This window comes from Taudactylus pleione, unplaced genomic scaffold (assembly GCF_031769625.1).
Source record: "Taudactylus pleione unplaced genomic scaffold, aTauple2 ptg000093l, whole genome shotgun sequence".
Classification (NCBI taxonomy): Eukaryota; Metazoa; Chordata; class Amphibia; order Anura; family Myobatrachidae; genus Taudactylus; species Taudactylus pleione.
In genome coordinates this window covers 23,338,784-23,358,504 of record NW_028284495.1, presented here as the reverse complement: position 1 = coordinate 23,358,504, position 19,721 = coordinate 23,338,784, and the positions used below count along the sequence as shown (strand labels likewise).

Genomic DNA, 19,721 nt, shown 5'->3' with positions numbered 1-19,721 from the left:
ACCTTTTTTCCTACTTTATATTTTAAAATTTTTCATTTAATTTGTTTGAGATTAAACAGAAAAAGTTTTTTTTGGGAATTTTCTTGCACTTAAAACAAAACAAAACCCAAATCAGCCATGACACCATTTAAAAGCCTACAGTGCCTTTCTAATGTCCACAAACAGCCTTCTATACGGTCCTGCTAACAAAATTATCCATTTTGAGGGGGTCCAGGATGGTCTCCTCACTTTTTCATGCACTTCTCTCAAATCTCATTTGGCAGTCAATTCGCACCCCTCCGCTGCGAGTAGTGTGAATAGGCATTTTTTTTTGGATTGGAGAATTCTCAAGAGCGCGCATCGATGCAAAGTCTGCGAGTTTCAAGAAACAAACTCGCTACTCGCAATTCGTACCTAATTGGATTGACCGTTAAGGGTCTGATTCATAGATGAACATAATGGTGATTACGGATGCAGATCGAGCGATTGTTTGCCAGTATGCATGCGTATAAGTCGCACTGCGTGTGTGCGCAGCGACCGCTTTGCGATTACGGACACACAGAGGATCTACTCACAAAGTGAGTCACAGTTAGTCAGAGTTTGGGAGTGGGAACAGGTAGTCAGAGTGTCCATCTCTGAATCAGGCCCTAAGTTCACACATGCACACAGAGAGGGGATCTTCACAAACCAGACCTACTTCCAAAAGAAAGGAGCAGGGCTCCACAGGCTAACTCCTTCTGAAGATGACGTCAGTGCACACATTAAACTTCGAGAACTTGTTTGTTGGGCTTGTTTCATATATTTGTTTTGCAAACACCTGTGACGCTTTCACTTGGTTTGCCATACCATAACTTTCATTATCACCCTCCACTATTTAAGGTTCTGATTTTATCTCTCAAACATGGGGTGGGAGAAGGTCACCCAACGATGGAGGGTAGTATAACATATGATAGCCTCCATTCCTGTTGTTTCAGATCCTGGGTTCCCATTTTTCATTAATGGTTATATGCATCTCATCTTGTTATGTTGCATATCATTGATTATATCAAAGGCATTCACTATTAAAAATTACATTTTTCACTAGCTCCATAGCTGAGCAACAGTGCATGTGGGGTTTGGTATAATAAACCGATATTGTACATGTCAACATTCAGCTAGAGTTACAACCATTTTATTTCTCAGATTTTAAACACCCACATGCCCCTTTATATGCTATCTACTCCACATGCACCTGATATGAGAGAAAGCCCCCTCATGCCCTTATATGCCAGCACAGAGCCCCTCATGATTCAATATTTCAGAGCCCCCTCATGGCCTTTAATATGCCTCAGAGCTCATTCATGCCCCTTTATGCCTCAGAACCCCCTCATGACATTTTATATGCTTCAGAGTCCCCTCATGCCCCTTTATATACCTCAGACCCTTCATGCCCTGATATACAATCCCAGTGCCCCTCATGCCCTATATGTCTCAGAACCACCACAGAGCCTCTTTGTACACCTTTATATGCCTCAGAAACCCTCATGATCCCTTTATGCCTCAGAGCCCTCTCATACCTCTTTATATGCATCAGAGCTCCTTCATGCCTTATATACCAGCCCAGAGTCCCCTCATGCCCCTTTATATGCTTCAGTCCAGTCAGTCATGCCTCTTTATATGCCTGCTTCAGAGTTCCCTCAGTCTGCCCCTTTATATGTCATCCTCAGAAGCCGCTCGTCCATGCATCTTTATATACCAGCACAGAGTCCCCTCATGCCCCTTTATATGCCTCAGAGTCCAGTCAGGCATGCCCTTTATATGCCAGCCTCAGAGCTCCCTCAGTCTGCCCCTTAATATGCCATCCTCAGAAGTACATCATCCATGCATCTATATGTTTGCCCAGAGCTCACCATCATGCCCTTTCTTTGGTTAAGGCTTAATTACGTCCGAACACCACTGTCCTCCAAACGCCACACGTCACTGCTCCAGTTACACTGGAAGGATTACTCAGAGGAGACGTTGCAGCGCACAGTGATGGCAGAAAAGCACATTAGAGAGGGCCGGCTCGGCTGTGACACATTCACAGTGACATCTCAGCGATTACTGCACACTACCCATCCAGGATTATGCAAACTCCAGACAGGGCTGCTAATTTCCTGACTGTCCGTTGGAATCCTGTATGGGTGATAAAATTTATGTGGAACAACAGAGCCGGCCCTAGCCAAATTAGTGCCCTAGGCAAGATATTGGGTGGTGCCGCCCTCCCCGTGGGATCCTGAAAAGGGGTGTGGCCTCACAGAAGGGGCCCTCATGCGGCACAACACCCCCTTATCCCAGCACAGCACGGTATCAGCACCCACCCTCATCCACCACACCTATCCCAGCAGAGCAGCCCTCTCCCACCAGTGAGCACCACAGCACCCCAGGTGTCCATAAGGTGTGGCTCACTACTATGAGCTCTGCAAAGGCCCATGGTGCAGCAGCACTCCTGTGACCATTACTGAAAGTCCTTAATGAGCCTCTGTCCCCATGCGCAAGAGCCGGCCCAGGGTTAACCATTAGCCACCATCCAGGTGCTCCGCCCCCTCAAACTGCCGCCGGCTGTCTGCTTCTTCCCTCTCACTGTTCGTTGCTGCAAGGTCTGATCAGAGCTGTCAGCTGAGCTTTGATCGTGGACGCTGTGCAGCAGCAGTAGCAGCTGCCAGAGTCTCTGCCCAGCCGGCAGCAGGTGCCTCGGCCGTGCCTGCGCCAAACTTCCCCCGGCCTTATGGTGCGTACACACTAGACGATATGCTCCCTGAGCGATATCGTCTAGTGTGTCCCCGGCAGGGTGTGCTCAATGTCGTTCATGACATTGAGCACACCCGCTGAACGATATCATTAACGATATCGTTCTGCGCCGGGCTCTTTCCCCCATTCCATAACATGCAGCAACCTGACGACATCGTCAGGTTGGCCTGCATGTTAACCCGATGAACGATGATGACGAACGACCCGCGGGAACGCGCGTCTCCGTTTTCGTTCATTGTTTTTGTGTTAAAAATGGACGATAAAGTGGATGACTGAACGATAACGATATCGTTATCGTTCAGTCGTCCACTTTAATCGCCCAGTGTGTACGCACCTTTAGGCAGGCTTGGATGCCCCTAGGCATTCCAAATGTCCTAGGCATTTGCTTAGTTTGTCTATGCCTAGGGCCGGCTCTGTGGAATAACATGTAATACATTATAGACGTGTATACGCTATAATTGTCCATTTGCATGTAGATAGACTGTATACAATTCAGACAATAGCCTAAATTCCTATCTTTTTCCAAAACATTACATGTGTAGTTTTTTTATATTAGATTACTGTAAGTGATGTTTTTGTTTGAGATTTTATTACTGTTTATATTGTACTCTACTTCCTGCCAGTGGATGCAATGTATTGTTTTACACTGTCTTGGTCCATGTATAAAGGCAACTTCCTTTCATTGTGTAGGATGTAATTGCAATCTTGCTGGTGTGCTCTCTGGGGTATGCAGTCCTACTGGAAAGTGCCTTTGCAAGTTTAGGGTTGAGGGGCCACTCTGTGACCAGTGCCGTGCAGGCTACCATTCATTTCCAAGCTGTAATGGTGAGAGTTATGTGTATATATGTATGTCTGTGCACCTACAGATGAGGAAATATTAAATGTAGTTGTATTTTTTCTGGTAACTCTAGAATGTGACTGTAATGTGATCGGTTCTGCTGGCCCTTCATGCGGATCTAGTGGAGAGTGCTTCTGTCTGCCCAACTATGTTGGGAAGTTATGTAATGAATGTGCACCGAACTTTCACAATTACCCAATCTGTATACGTAAGTATGGCAATTTATATAAATGTTATGTTTAAGGTGGATCTGATCATGTCACAACATTGGTCATCAAACCTGCAAATACTGTATTGTGGTAATATGTGCTGCTATCTGATGTCCCAGTTGAAAATTGTGGCAATATAATATACAGTATTGTGCATTTTGAGTATAACTAATAATGAGGTCAACAAATAAACATACAGTAATGCATGCTTTTAATCATAGAAAATATGTAATACATATTTCAAGCCACATACAGTAACTATAAATAAGGGAAAGTCATGAGAGTAGTAGGATCAAAGATCTGATGGCAGCCAGCAAAACCAATACACCAACCGAGTTTATAGTTAACCCGGCTGGTTTAGGCTTATTGGTACTGTTTTCTCCAAATAACTCAATAAATAAGCAGATTGCTCTTGTATAGATGTGTCTTTATATACCTCTCCTTTTTGTGCTATATGGTGCGCGACTCCCGTGTTGTGTACTTTGGGCCTAATTCACTACGGATCACTATTGCGATCGCAGCTGCAATTACACTCGCAGGTCTATTGTGGAAATATGAAAATGACTGCAATTGCAAAGCTATTATAGAGACACCCAAAGCCAGCACAGAGACGCCCACTTTCGCTTTCGCACATCCGTAATACCTCGCAAACCTGCAACATCGGGAACATCGATTAATATCGGCCCCTCACGCACAATTTCAACAGGTCTGACCTTACTCAGAAATTGCTAACCTCGTCGCACGCAGAGAGCTCTCAAGCTTCATCACAGTGGCTAATTTATGCATGCCCATCCAACGGCGTTCAAACAGACTGGCATGACTGCTATTCTCACACCACTCCCCCATCACCCCCCCCTCCCAAACCGCGACGTCCCGTCCCTCTATTTGCGATTGCTTTGTATCCTGCGTGAGCGACCGCTGTGCGCTCGCACTGCTAGCTCACACACAGGCATTGCAGTGCATACGCACCATCGACCGATCTGCTTATGCGGTTGCAAATGCAATCCATGATGAATCAGGCCACTTGTCCTCAATTTTGCTACTGCTTACTCAGTTTTGCATCCTAGTTTGCATATATCGTGTACTAGGTTAGTTTTTTGTTGCAAAGGAATTAGTATAAAGTTGCAGATAAAGCATAATGGTGCATGGTGCAGGTAACTTGCATCAGACATGGCTTTTGCCTTTTTACACAAAATGCATACTTTAAATTTTGCTACTCTTTCCTGAATTTTGCATCTTACTTTCCTTATAGTGTACTAGGGGCCTGATTCAGAGCACATGCGCGAGCCCCGCCGAGCAACTGAACTTCAGTCGCTACGGGGCTCGCTGCAAAACAGGGCGTCTGTCGATGGTGAGTGACAGCTCGCACCGTTTTGTAGATTCTTAAGAACGCCTGGCGATTGTGGGAGGACCTACTGACATCACTAGTGATGTCAGTAGTGGACTTCCTGCTCTATTAGAGCAAGGTGGCCACTCAGGCTTGCAGCAGCCAAGACCCTACCCCAGGGTCTCGTCGCAAGCCCGGTGGTCGTGATAATCGTGACGGTCTCCAGCCCGCTCGCACAAGCTGTGAGTGGACACCCACAGCTTTGCGAGCGGCCTGGAGACAAAAAAAAAGCCCACAGACCCCGCGAGTTTCCTGCGGCAGAGATCGGGTCTGGATCAGGGCCTAGGTAGTATTTTTGTAGCAAATTAATTAGTTTAAAGTCGCAGATTATGAATATCAATGCATGGCGCTGGTCACTCATTTCGGATCTGTCTTTTGCCTTTTTTAAGTTTGCTTATAGTGTACTAGGTACTAGATTAGTGTTTTGGCGTGGCTAGGTCGCACAGTCCATGGCGTCCTAAATGGGGCTATTTGGCGTTTTCTGAGGAAGGTGTATGTGGATACATCTATAATTATAAAATATTGAGCCCTAAATTTAAGTCTGACCTTACATATTGGTTCTAGATGGTAAATTTTCTGAGCCTTCCACAAGCCACTTAAAACCATACTTGCCGACTATCTGGCTGCTCCTTCCGGGAGGGAGCAGCCAGATAGGCAGAACAGGGGGCGTGGCCGGCAAAAGGGGGCGTGGCCGGGTGGGCTGAAGGCAGTTTGCGGGTGTGACAGGGGGCAGGGCCGCGTGATCGCGTCATTTTGGCCCCGCCCCCCGATACACAATGCTGAAAAACAGGCATTGTGAAGCAGGGGGCAGGGCCAAAATGACGCGAATTGCGTCAGCTGGGGTTTATCAGGTACTGGTGGGGGGGAGACGGGGTATTCGGCGGCATGCGGGAGGCTTGCCTGCCTTTCCAGGGGGGTGGGAGCTGCACCCGTTTATCGGGAGGCTCCCGCCCGAATCGGGAGGGTAGGCAACCCTGCTTAAAACTCTTCTGCATACCGTGTCTGTCACGTGTGCCGGGAGTTGCTGACCTATAGTGTGTTCTGATTACATAATTAAGTTTATGGAAATAGATTTCTTTGCGAATAGATTATGTTCAAATTCCACTTTTTAGAAAATATACAATAAAAGCAAATTGAAGCTAAATTTCATAAAATTCGGAAATGAGTATAATATTGATTCCTCTGTTTGCTAATACTGTATAATGTTTTATTTAGCTTGCCAGTGTTCAACGCAAGGCTCCTTTAAAAGCACATGTGACCCTATAACTGGTCAGTGTGAGTGCAAACCAGGGGTCACTGGGCAAAAGTGTGACAGTTGCTCATCAGGATTAGATGACTATCCGTACTGTCAAGGTATGTTCATGTGGCTGCTTAAATTAAGATATCTTCATATGTCAGTGTATTTTGCCTTCATTCTCATTACACCATATAACACCTTGCAAATAATTGATGTGACACAAGTATAAGAGCCTGTTTATTGAGTAGATCTGAAGAATAGACAATATATACAAATGCTACAAATGTTAGTTGCCCTCTATAAAAAAAACCTTAACATCACAATACAAAATGTCAATCAAACACTGTTTGTATTGCTTGAAAAAGGGTTGTGTTGACCCGAAATGTTTCTAATAAACCAGCTTAGATTAGAGTGCTGTATATTATTGTTATTATTATTATTATTATTATTATTATTATTATTATTATTATTATTATTATTATTATTATTATTATTATTTATATGGTTATACAAGAAGTGTTTCAAATATTTATTAGAGTCACTCATAGAAGCACAGGAACTAGATGCGCCCACTAAATTCTGTCCCAACCAGCAGAGGTTCACCCACATGATTATACGCGAACCAGAGGTGCTGTCTGATTGTAATGAAGCAAGAGTCACCCACTTGATTATATAACAGCCAGAGGTGCTAACATCATACCCACCAGACAAAAACGCCAACAAACCCATATTCTTGGTAGAATGACTGGGAGGAAATGAGTGAAGCTTTTTTTCTGGGAGTTGAAGGATGACCTGAGTGTCAGAGGATAGTGACACTGTACATCCTATAACGCTAGCACAACTGTGACAGCACTACCTCATTTTACTGCCTCCTCTTTTAAATCGCACAAAAGTCTGAACCAGGGCCATAGGCTTTATTACTATAATATTGAGCACAGGGAGGCTTTATGCTCTTGTAGGTAAGCCCACTATGTATAAAAAGTACTGTATGTTAGCTGTGGATCCATTGTCTGGTCAGACATATTAATATAGGTGCTGGCTCATAGTTGTACGCAAATAGCACAGCGTGCTATAATATGCAAATGCTGCAGGAGGCATCTTGTGTAAAAAGACACCCACTGCCGGCTTCTCTGTGTCCAAGGACGCAGCATTGGATCCAACTGCGTGAGATCAGACATCTGAGTAACCCTGAGGATGTCCAGTGTGAAATCACACTGCCAGGGCAGTGAAGCTGCGTCCGTGGACACAGCCACTGGTTTCGGCACCCCCAGAAAACTTGGCCGTCGTACCCTGTTTTCTGGAACACTGCCCATTGCCACCTCCAAACACCAGCAGCATGTCAATCATGTGGCGTCTTTTGGGGCACTGCAGGCGACATCGTAGGACCTGATCTGCACATGCCCAGTGCAGCTTCTGCTCATGCACAGTTCAGAAAAAAATGGTGAACTGCGAAAATACTGATCCAGTGTACAGCTATGTATTAGCCCCATAATGTAAGATAAGATGGCATGCATACTAGTGATTATAGTGCCTATGTGAAGGAGAACTTTCAAATAACACACAATAACACCATTGGACAAGATTGGCGCAGAAGAATTCTACCTCCATTTATTTTCATTATATTGTTGCAAGATTAGATGACTTGTTTGAGGTATTACTTTTGCTGACAATTGTGTAGCGCCTAGGAACTATGGCCCTCATTCAGAGCCACTCGCTAGCGGCAGTACGCTCGTTCCGAGCGATGTTCGCACATCTGCGCATGCGTACGGATCGTTATACGCATGCGCGAACCAGTCAGTGCGGCCGAAATTCATGTGCTCGCAATATAGCGAATGCCTGCTATTTTGAGTGACAGAATGAGGCGTATGTGGGTGGTAACAGGGGAAGGTGCTTGAAAATGGGGAGTGGAGATCCGAACGCAGGCGTGCTTAAAGGTCAAAACGGGCGTTTAATGGGTGTGCATAATTAATACCGCAGCGTCATTGACCATGTCACTGGGTTATTTTATAGCCAGAACTGCTCGCAAGATTGTGGTAGCAAAAACCAACCACAGGAATTGCGAGCAGTTCATACGCTGGTCGATGTACTCGATTAATCTAATAAATAGCGGACATGACGTATGGTGCGAGCGGCCAGGGGGCGTTTTTAACAAATAAACGAGCGTATGTTTTGCTCGCTCGTTCAAACTTAGAGGTGTGAACAGACTGCAATTTGCGAACGGATCATTTGAATAGCCACCCCTTGTTCTTGAACGAACGACCGCAAATAGCGAACGGCTCTGAATCAGGCCCTATATTTTGTTTGACAATCTTTTTAGGCTACAAACTGGTCTATGCAACTATTTGTATTTCATTATCTAACATATTAGATTTATACTAGCTCAGTTGGTAATTAGGGGTACAGGACATATTACAATATGGAACCTCAAAATGCAGCTAAAGATAAAGTTAAAAATTTAATTAATTTATAAATCAGGGAAAACATCTGTCAGTTTGGAAATTGTTTTGGAACTGTGATCAGTTTTGGTTACTGAAGTCTTAATGTGAATGAGAATTATGGTAATCTCGTTTGTCTTTGCTTATTCCTGGCACCAGTACTAGTTGTGTATATTTCAGTGCCATAAGAACAGAGGCTGCAGTGATTGCATGGCGACCAAGCAGTGGTAGTCTGGGGCACTTTGAGTTCATTTTGGTGTCAACTTAATATAATTTCTGACAGCAGAGAAAATCCACAGTTGACAGATTGGGACATATTCTGCATCAGGTACAGTACATGCACTGTAATCAGAATGCCCAATAGACATGTAAAGGCTGAAACATAGGAATCAGAAGCCAAAATTATGTTTTCGCCATAGCCCATGTACTCTTAATTATATTCTAATATTTCTTAGTGGCTTTACAATTCTTCACCAGCACCTAAAGGACATTATAGTGCTAGGTGGATTTATGTTTTTGTTTTGGGGCCTATTCATTAAACTTAAAAATTCTCTAGAGGTAATTAGGTTTAGAACTCGCATGGAGTTCTACCTATTTATAGGTGGAATTCATCATTCCACCTCTCCATAAGTATCTATTCCGAAAAGCTGTCATTTTTGCGATTACAGCTTTTCGAGAAATAGATACTTTTCCCTGCCTACACTACCTTATCGCATCTGGAAACAGTGCTGCGCATGCGCTGTTACATCTGTAAAACCAGCGCATGCGCAGCACTGCCTACAGATGCGTTAAGTTTGTGTACCTCCCCACCCCCCGACTTACCTGTCCGCACAGCAGCCTCCGGCTCCGTCCTGCTAGTCTGTCATGTGGTTTCCCAGCAGACCACATGACAGATTATAAAAAAAAAAAACTTTTTTTTTTTTCTAAACTTTCTTGTGCCCTGCTGGGGAGCACACATGTCCGACCAGCCTCCGGAGCCTGAGGACGGAGCAGAGCGCCGGAGGGACTCGTCGGGGGACCTGTGTGAGGGGCGGGTGCGGTGCAATGCCTGCTGCCATGCAGGTGTACGTCTGTTACTTACCTTGCGTCGCACCCTCTCACCTTCAGGCCGTGTGTTGAACAGACGGTCCTGGAACCTCCAAATAGAACACGGACACGATGACCTAGGGGGAAGGAGACGAGGTGAGTACCATCCTTCCTCACGTCGACCGACGCGCCCTACCGAACCGGGGGATAAATTCAGGTTTTAAGTGAAGATCATCATTGGCACTTTTGGCCTCAGATCCCGAATTTTCACCTATCGGTACTCACGCACCAGGTGAAGATCCGTCCTTGCACCGGGTTGCAAGGTTCACCGTCCGCCCAGAAGGAAGGAGAGATAGATAGTGACAAACAGGGAGAGACAGTACACACAGATATTCCTCACCATGTCCACTCTTGCTCTTCGTCCGCTCACTCGCCTACAGGTCCCTGTAAGGAGATACACAACACAGCCGTGCAGGGCCTAAACCTATGTCAAGCAACTACACATACTAAAACGGCATCACCCTCAACCTACAGTGTGTGTAGTGCGACAGATATAACAACAACTAAACTTTTGCCCTGCACGTAACACCAAACACAGACTAAATACACAAGAGCAAAACACAGTGCTGTCCCTTTAAATGTCTGCTACCTATCCAGAGCTGGCCAGCTCCTCTTCTCGGTGACTGGGGAAACCACTACCTCATGGGTGGAAGCCGTACAGCTCTCCACCACTGCTCACACCTCTAATCATCTATGCGGGGGCTACCTAATGGGCTCAGGGCCCTGGACCTAACGCCCAGGGTCTTACCAGCGGCTCAGGGCTTATGCCTGCCTACTGCAGGGTACTCAAGGGACTTGGGCCTACTGCCCAGAGTCCCGCTCTATTTTGCAGCTCAGGCCTAGTGGCCTGCCTAACGGTGGGCTCTGGTAGTGGCCTGGGCCTAATGTCCAGACCACTTTTATTGGGGCTCAGATATAGGGCCTAGTGCCCTCCTGTATGGGTACAGGCCTACGCCTGATTTATGGCCACGGGCCTGGTGCCCGCCTACTCGATCATATAGTGGCCTGGGCCTAGTACCCAGGCCACTCACACCTTATTACGGGCCAATCCTTTTATGGGGCCTAATGCCCGCTACTGTCCCCCGGGCCTTGTGCCCGACTAATTGCCCACGGGCCTAGTGCCCGACAATGCTCCACGGGCCTAGCGCCCGACAACCCTGGTGGTCTAGGGAGGGGGGTATATGGTGGGCCTCACGGAGGGCCTACCTGCTACGTTGGAAGAGGCTGCGGGGGGGAGCTTCGTGACGCTCTTTTACTTCCCTCCCCCGCAGTCCTCTCCGGTCCTCAGCCGCATTCTTCTGCCGCTGGCCCGTCCTGGCCAGCGGCGCCGCCTCTTCTTCTCTTCCTCCAGCCGGCGCCGCCTGTCTTCTCTCTTGACAGCGGCGTCTTCTGGCCTCTTCCGCGGCCGCCGCCCCTGTTGCCGCGCCGATCTTCCGCTCTTCGGGAGGTCTTCTCTCCTCCCTCTCCGCCGCCAAACTGAACTCTCCCGCTCGGCGCCGTCTAATACAAGACGGCGCGAGTGGGCGGGGCTATGACGCGGCGAGCCGCGATTGGCTCGTCGCGTCCGCCTCTGATTGGCTGCTGGCCCGCGAGCCAGGTTTGGCTCGCGGCCAGAGCCAAACGCCCGCCGCGCCCAACGCCTGACCGGCGCTGGGAGCAGGTACTCTCTCCCAGCGCCAGCTACCCGCCGCTTCTTGGCTGCCGGGCGCCAAGCTCCGCTGAGCTTGCGCCCGGAGCCAAGCTTCTCCCGGCGCCAAAGTACCGCCGGCACTGGTGAAAGGGACCAGGCGGTCCCTTCACCAGGTGCCCGCGGTATCTGCACCGACGCTAGGGACATTACTGTCCCAGCGCCGGCAACGGATGTGTCCCGCAGAGGACACATCCCTTCTGCCTGCCCCTGCACCTCGGCTGATGCTGGGATCAAACACGTGATCCCAGCACAGCCTTCCACACCTGCACACGCGGATACAGGTAAGTCGATTCTGCTATTCGCCACCTCACAGTGGTGAATAGTAACTGCATCAAATTCCGAAAATTCATAATTTTCGGAATTTGATGAATACCACAATTTCCACATCCCCATACTAAACTAATGTATGGGGAGTGTGGAAATTAACGCAGGGGAACTTAGCAAGGAGATATCTGTGATATCTCCTGTGCTAAGTCTGTTCATGAATACCAAAATAACGTTATTTAAGGAAAATGTCCTTAAAAACGTTATTTTAGTGTTGATGAATAGGCCCTTTTACTCTCTATTCTAAGATGTCCGATAACAATTATGTCCTTGGTAATTTGTGCTCATAGTCACTACAGCTCATTCTACAACTGTTTCATGGGCATATATTTCCTTTAGTGGTTCAGACATCTGGGATCACATCCAGTACTTTTACTGCTAAACAATTACATTTTCTTGTTTCCCAAGCACTATCAAGAGAAAGAAATATGTGACATTTTATTCAGCTTTGTGGTAGACTCCCATGGGAACGACCGTCGGACAAAGAACTTTTGTTGGGTTCAGAACTTGCAAATTGTTTTATAGATAGATCTTATGAGATTGTTAATCAAGTACTTTTTATTACAAGTGTGCAATAAACCATTCCAGTAGACTGCTTTGTTAAACAAACCAATTGAGGCTAGTCTAATATTGTTGAGAAATATTCTGGATATTTTCCACCAATTTTTTGGCCCCCAACTACATAACTACTCACTAATAACTGATAACACTTAGTAATTGACAGATATCCTGTTAATTGAACATATTTCAATATATAATTAGGTGTTTCCTTCGATGGTATGTGCTATATAGAAATGGTATGGGATTTACGTGCTGGAATGGATTTTTTTTTTTTACCAAGTGGTAGGCAATTTGTTGCTGTCTCGTAGTTGTGTAACTACAGGATGAAGCATGTCCTGCAATCCTCTTGTCTTCATGCTGTTACTTGTGCAGTTCAAATGTCTTTTTCTCATTTACCATTTTGACTCATACTTATTTGCATGTTGTCAAAATATGTACATTTTCCCCATGCTTTTGTTGATTTGATGTTATTGGAACTTCACTGTGATCTGTAACCCATGGCCCCTAGTTGAAATATGTCTAAGGAATGCCAATATTTTGCCTTTCTTCCCCTTAAATCACAAGTGTCATAGGATGCTGTTGTCTTACTTTTCGTCTCTATAATAGTTAACTCTGGGAATCATGATATGACCAGGAAAGTATTGTGTTCTAAGGTGAAGTAATATTCAAGTAATACTCAAGTATCTTAAGTGCCTGTCTGAATCTGTCCTACAGGGCAAAGGAAATGCTTTTCATTCAAGTAGAGTGTTTCAACCTTTTGCTTACATTGCTTTTTGGTCTTATCAAGTGTGAGTCAATGCATCATACTTGCCAACTCCCCCTGATTGTCGGGAGACTCCCTGAAATAGTAGCAATCTCGCTGAAGAGTCTAGGGGATAAATTTACTAAATTGAGAGTTTTTAGAAGTGAGTTTTAAAAGTGATGTTGCCCATATCTCTAAAACCTGAACTGTTGGGGAGCCTTGAGGACCGCGTTTGTGAACATCTGGCATAGTGTATAGCCCTGACCGATCAGTGATTGAAGGGTCGGGCATGAAAAACCATCCAACATTCCCGACTAATCCGATAATTGGTTGATCGCATCTGGCAGTGTATGCACTGCTGTGACCGACTGCCTGACATTTCCCCTGTATCTCTGTTCCTGCATAGGGAAGGAAAGCTGTTACTGTGGCCATACAATGTTAAATATCTCACCATGGGGCCTATTCATCATACCTAAACTTTCTCTGGAGGTAATTAGGTTTAGAACTCGTTCTACCTAATTACCAGAGGAATTCATCATTCCTCCTCCCCATAACTATCTATTTAGAAAAGCTGTCCTTTTTGCGATGACAGCTTTTCAGGAAATAGATAGTTATCTCTATCTACACTAACTTACCGCAGCTGGAATCCATATGCGCTGTTACATTCGTTAACCCAGTGCATGCACAGCACTACCTACAGCGGCGGTAATTTTGTGTGTTTCCCCCCTCCACGCACCTGCCCCCCCTCCACTCACCTCCCCCCCGTCCCCGACTTACCTGCCCGCGCAGCAGCCTCTGGCTCCGTCTGCTATGCTGTCATGTGTTCTCCCCAGCAGAACTCAGTAGTTTAGTAGTCTATTGTGTTCTGCTGGGGAGAACACATGACAGCATAGCAGACGAAGCCAGACGAGAGTCCAGAGCGATGGAGGAAGACTCACAGTGGCGAATAGTAACACCATTAAATTCCGAAAATACATACTCTTCGGAATTTGATGAATAGCCTAATTTCCATATCCCGATACTAAAGTATGGGGAGTGTGGAAATTAACGCAGGGGGACTTAACCAGGAGATATCATTGATATCTCCTGTGTTAAGTATCTTCATGAATATTAAAATAACAGTGACTAAGGAAAATGTCCTTAAAAACATTATTTTAGTGTTGATGAATAGGCTACAATGTGTGGCCACGATCTATGATGGGTTTCAGCTTGTCAGATAAAATGTCGGTCTGACGGACATTTTATCTGACAATGTATGCCCAGCTTAAAGGGGTCCATACACCAGCAGTCAGAAAACAACGATTTAATGATTCTGCTATTTTTTTTCCCAATTTAAGAATTTCCCAATCTACCAATCTGCATCCATACTACAGATAGTTATCAGTGATTTGCAGATAATTTTCAGGAAATACAGATCTCCCGATTTGAAAGGCCTCTCATTTTACTAGTAACGTTCGTCAAATGGGCTGATCGTTACCATACACTAGCAGTCTACAGCCCCGATTGTTCGGTGAAATCCAACATGTTGGACAACCTGATTTACCGATTCAGATCACTTTTTGGTTGGAATTGGTGTTTGGTGTACCCCGTACATTGCTTATTTTTACCTCCAATCATCTGCAAAATGGGGAATTGCCCCAATCCGTTGCAGATGTATGGGCGCCTTAACTCATCCTTTCAATTATTGTCACTAATACCAGTCATCTGGCTGATTGGAGCTAGTCTATTTATTAAGTTTTTAATTAGCTGCAGAATCTGTATAAATTACAGCCAGTAATTAAAGGGCTGTTTTAGCAACTTTGGTAAAGAAAACAACATGAATCTCATGCACATTAGTAAACAGTATCATATAGTCTTTAACATATTATATAGTTAATATTAATTTTGTTTGCTTTCTTTGTTTTATTTTGTATTGTAGATTTTAGTGGTGTATGTGATCCTGTGGGGACCATTGAGTCGCAATCAGTAAGTTTCATTTAACTTTCTCAGTGTGGCATTCCTTTCAGTTTGCTTGCTAATACTATATATTTATTGCTTAATTGCTGATATACATTGTGTATCTGTTTTAGCATTGGGAAACTACACCACAACATGCTACTGTGGTTCTACATCACCAGTGGGATCTACCTGCTTTATTTGTAATGAAAATAATTGTCTTCATCCCAGTAGCTCTATGCTGCTCAGTGTGGTTTGCTTTGCTTCTCACAGGACCTCCCTATTTTCCATTATTACAAAAGTTGCAGTCAGTGCCTCTCCCTGAGGAGTCTCAGAGGCATATTTATTAAAGTCATTTTGAAAGCGGATGCAAAATATAAGCATCCCCAGGGTGTATGTAGGAGGTATCTGCTTTTATGGCCTTATACCCGTATTTTCGATCGCAATAGCAGCCCCCATAGATTTCCATGGGGACTGCTATATTGTGAGATTTACAAAGCTCTGGAATGCTTGCACCATCTAAATGGCATTAACCATTGTAACCTATAGGCTAACCCACACAACATTTTCCAGGAGAGATCCTTCCCCGACAATGGCCAGACAACAAGCCAGATCTCCGGATATGCTCAAGGAGCACCTTCTCATAAAAATAGATCTTCTACAGTTGCACACCCCTTGTTGCAGCCCTGTTCAGGATTGTGCATTGTGTTAAAATGAAAGGGACTGATGGATGGGGCAAAATACTGCAAGAAAAGTAAAGCTTGGGAGAAAGCTCACCTTGGTTGATCAACAAAAAGGTGAATGTTCTACAGTGGCTAAGTCAAACCCTAGATCTCGGTTCCATTGAAAATCTGTGGCACTGTTTGAAAATTGCAGTTGATAACTGTCATCCAACCAATCTGGAGTAAATCTGCAAGGAAGAATGGGCAAAAATTACTACCAGTGTGCAGACCGGGTACAAAGTTACTCTCAACAGGCATAAAGCTGCTATTTCAGCAAAATGTGGTTCTACCAAATACTAATCGGAATGAGGTTAAATGCTTACGCAAGCGGCATTGTTCAGTTTTTTATTTTTTGTAAGATAAAAAAAAAAACATCTGCAGCCAAATAATGAATTATGAGTTTGAAAATGTACTTTAAGAACTTACTGGTTCACAATAAAAATACGGTCAGGAAACAATCTGTTAGGTTTTATGTGTGATACAGACTCATCTGTTTTAGGGCGTCAAATGCTTTTGCAAGCCAGTTTACGTATTGCTAGCCATTTGTTTTGTTTCATAAATAATTTTTTTACTTTTTAGTTAATTCTTCCGAATTTGTCTCTACACTTTTCTGTTGACATTTCCTTCCTAATGCTAGTGGCTAAAGTGTGCAACATCAGCAGCATTCTACCTGTGCAATAAGAAAAATGGTCCCGGATACCTTTATTAGAATAGGGCAAAGAGATAAAACCATATACCTACTGTTCTCAATAAACATTTTATTAGACACAAAAAAATTAAATTAAGCACAAGTTTTTTTGATGGTTTTAAGGGTTTAGTTTTATTTGGGGCTGATATGCCCACCATAAAATATTTTGCCGTGCTAAGTTTTAATGTATGCACTAACTCTTATTTTATCATTAGGGCCAATGCGAGTGCCTGCCAAGAGTGGAGGGCGTAACCTGTGATCGCTGCAAACCATTATACTGGAATTTAGATAGAGACAATCCCCAAGGTTGCACTGGTAAGTCTGTGCTCAAAGGACAGTCTCCAAATTTCAAATGTTACAATGTTATAGATAAAAATGCTAAATATTATATTGGAAAAAGACATCTTAGGCAGAGTACAATAATGGCATGTTCACCCAAATAGAGGAAGACCAGGACAGAGGAGCCTATACGCCACAGATAGCCATATCATTAATGGGTGGTCAGGGCAGATGCAAATAGCAAGTGACGATCACAATCGCTGGTACTAGTGAAACACTTGTAACTGACTAATAATAAATATAATTTACATTCAGTGCTGTGTAGCAAATATAATTTCCTAAATATCCTCTTCTTCAAATAATGTGGTTGTACATATAAAAAATATATAATAACATTCATCATAGAGTAGTATTGTTATACAACCAGTGAAACACCCCAAATTATATCTAATAAATGAATAGAAAATGTGTTGATTGCCTCACCACACTGAAATCTTATGTGTGTATACTTTTACTAGACGTAGATGAATCATCAGCTTTTAATACATCAGTCTCTTCCCAATTGAATCTTCTTCTCAATTGATTAGAAACACAAATCCTCCATCATCGTTGATCATATGCAAAATGAATAACTTGCCTCACGTAGTACTGACAGGTATTTACCAAAGGTTTAATACAAATACACTTACATATAAAACAGCTAAAATGCATATAAAAACATCTTCACTAGTTCAAAACAATGGGGTATAGATTTTTCTCCGTACTGGACTGAAGAAGTTTTAGAGCGTCTTACAGTAAACAAGAAGTCCCAGGGCCATCAAGAACTGGTAATTCTCCTTCCTTTGTTGTACATAATTCCCCATCCTCATCTTGCTGACGTGTTTCGATAACTGGTATCTTTGCTTCTAAGAAAAAGTTGATTGAAAAACATATACATATATCACTTGGTATTACACAAATTTTAAAGTACTTTACAGATTTGTCCACTTACATCTCACCTCCGTGTGCTACAAGTCGCGTTAAATATAATGTGTGAGCGCCGTGCGACTTGGTAAAGCCCAGCATATTTTCGTGCAATCTTTTAAATTTGAATTTGCCTTATTCGCACAGCAATGCTAATAGGACGCACAAGCAGCTTCTGCTGGTTAAAATTATATGCAGTATTGTCTGCGGCTGTGACACTGTAACGTAGCACTTTACATTCAGATGCACCCTAAGGCGCACACAGAATATAGGCATGCCACATAGCATTTCACATGCAGATGCACCCTCAGTCGCATACAGAATATAGGCATGCCACATAGCATTTCACATGCAGATGCACCCTCAGTCGCATACAGAATAGAGGCATGCCACATAGCATTTCACATTGAGATACACCCGCAGTCGCACACAGAATATAGGCATGCCACATTGCATTTCACATGCAGATGCACCCTCAGTCGCATACAGAATATAGGCATGCCACATAGCATTTCACATGCAGAGGCACCCTCAGTCGCACACAGAATATAGGCATGCCACATAGCATTTCACATGCAGAGGCACCCTCAGTCACACACAGAATAGAGGCATGCCACATAGCATTTCACATGCAGATGCATCCTAAGGCGCACACAGAATATAGGCATGCCACGTAGCATTTCACATGCAGATACACCCTCAGTCGCACACATAATAGAGGCATGCCACATAGCATTTCACATGCAGATGCACCCTCAGTCGCACACAGAATATAGGCATTCCACATATCAATTCACATGCAGATGCACCCTCAGTCGCACACATAATATAGGCATTCCACATATCATTTCACATGCAGAGGCACCCTCAGTCGCACACAGAATATAGGCATGCCACATAGCATTTCACATGCAGAGGCACCCTCAGTCACACACAGAATATAGGCATGCCACATAGCATTTCAAATGCAGATGCACCCTAAGGTGCACACAGAATATAGGCATGCCACATATCATTTCACATGCAGAGGCACCCTCAGTCGCACACAGAATATAGGCATGCCACATAGCATTTCACATGCAGATGCACCCTCAGTCACACACAGAATAGAGGCATGCCACATAGCATTTCAAATGCAGATGCATCCTAAGGCGCACACAGAATATAGGCATGCCACATAGCATTTCAAATGCAGATGCACCCTAAGGCGCACACAGAATATAGGCATGCCACATATCATTTCACATGCAGATGCACCCTGTCGCACACATAATATAGGCATTCTACATATCATTTCACATGCAGAGGCACCCTCAGTCGCACACATAATATAGGCATGCCACATAGCATTTCACATGCAGATGCACCCTAAGGCGCACACAGAATATAGGCATTCCACATATCATTTCACATGCAGATGCACCCTCAGTTGCACACATAATATAGGCATTCCACATATCATTTCACATGCAGATGCACCCTCAGTCGCACACATAATATAGGCATTCCACATATAATTTCACATGCAGAAGCACCCTCAGTCGCACACATAATATAGGCATTCTACATATCATTTCACATGCAGACGCACCCTCAGTCACACACATAATATAGGCATTCCACATATCATTTCACATGCAGAAGCACCCTCAGTCGCACACATAATATAGGCATTCTACATATCATTTCACATGCAGAGGCACCCTCAGTCGCACACATAATATAGGCATTCCACATATCATTTCACATGCAGAAGCACCCTCAGTCGCACACATAATATAGGCATTCTACATATCATTTCACATGCAGAGGCACCCTCAGTCGCACACAGAATATAGGCATGCCACATAGCATTTCACATGCAGATGCACCCTAAG

At 44.3% G+C, this 19,721-nt stretch overlaps 1 protein-coding gene across 2 annotated transcripts in view; it reads left to right on the top strand.

The window, feature by feature from the left end:
- Positions 1 to 19,721, top strand: part of LAMA3 (laminin subunit alpha 3) — a 286,414-nt gene that overhangs the window by 106,561 nt on the left and 160,132 nt on the right. For both annotated transcript variants that reach the window (XM_088469607.1, XM_088469608.1), the window contains exons 13-17: positions 3,439 to 3,573; positions 3,660 to 3,794; positions 6,398 to 6,535; positions 15,176 to 15,222; positions 16,818 to 16,917. In XM_088469607.1, coding sequence (XP_088325733.1) covers positions 3,439 to 3,573; positions 3,660 to 3,794; positions 6,398 to 6,535; positions 15,176 to 15,222; positions 16,818 to 16,917 — 555 coding nt within the window. The remainder of the gene's footprint in view (positions 1 to 3,438; positions 3,574 to 3,659; positions 3,795 to 6,397; positions 6,536 to 15,175; positions 15,223 to 16,817; positions 16,918 to 19,721) is intronic.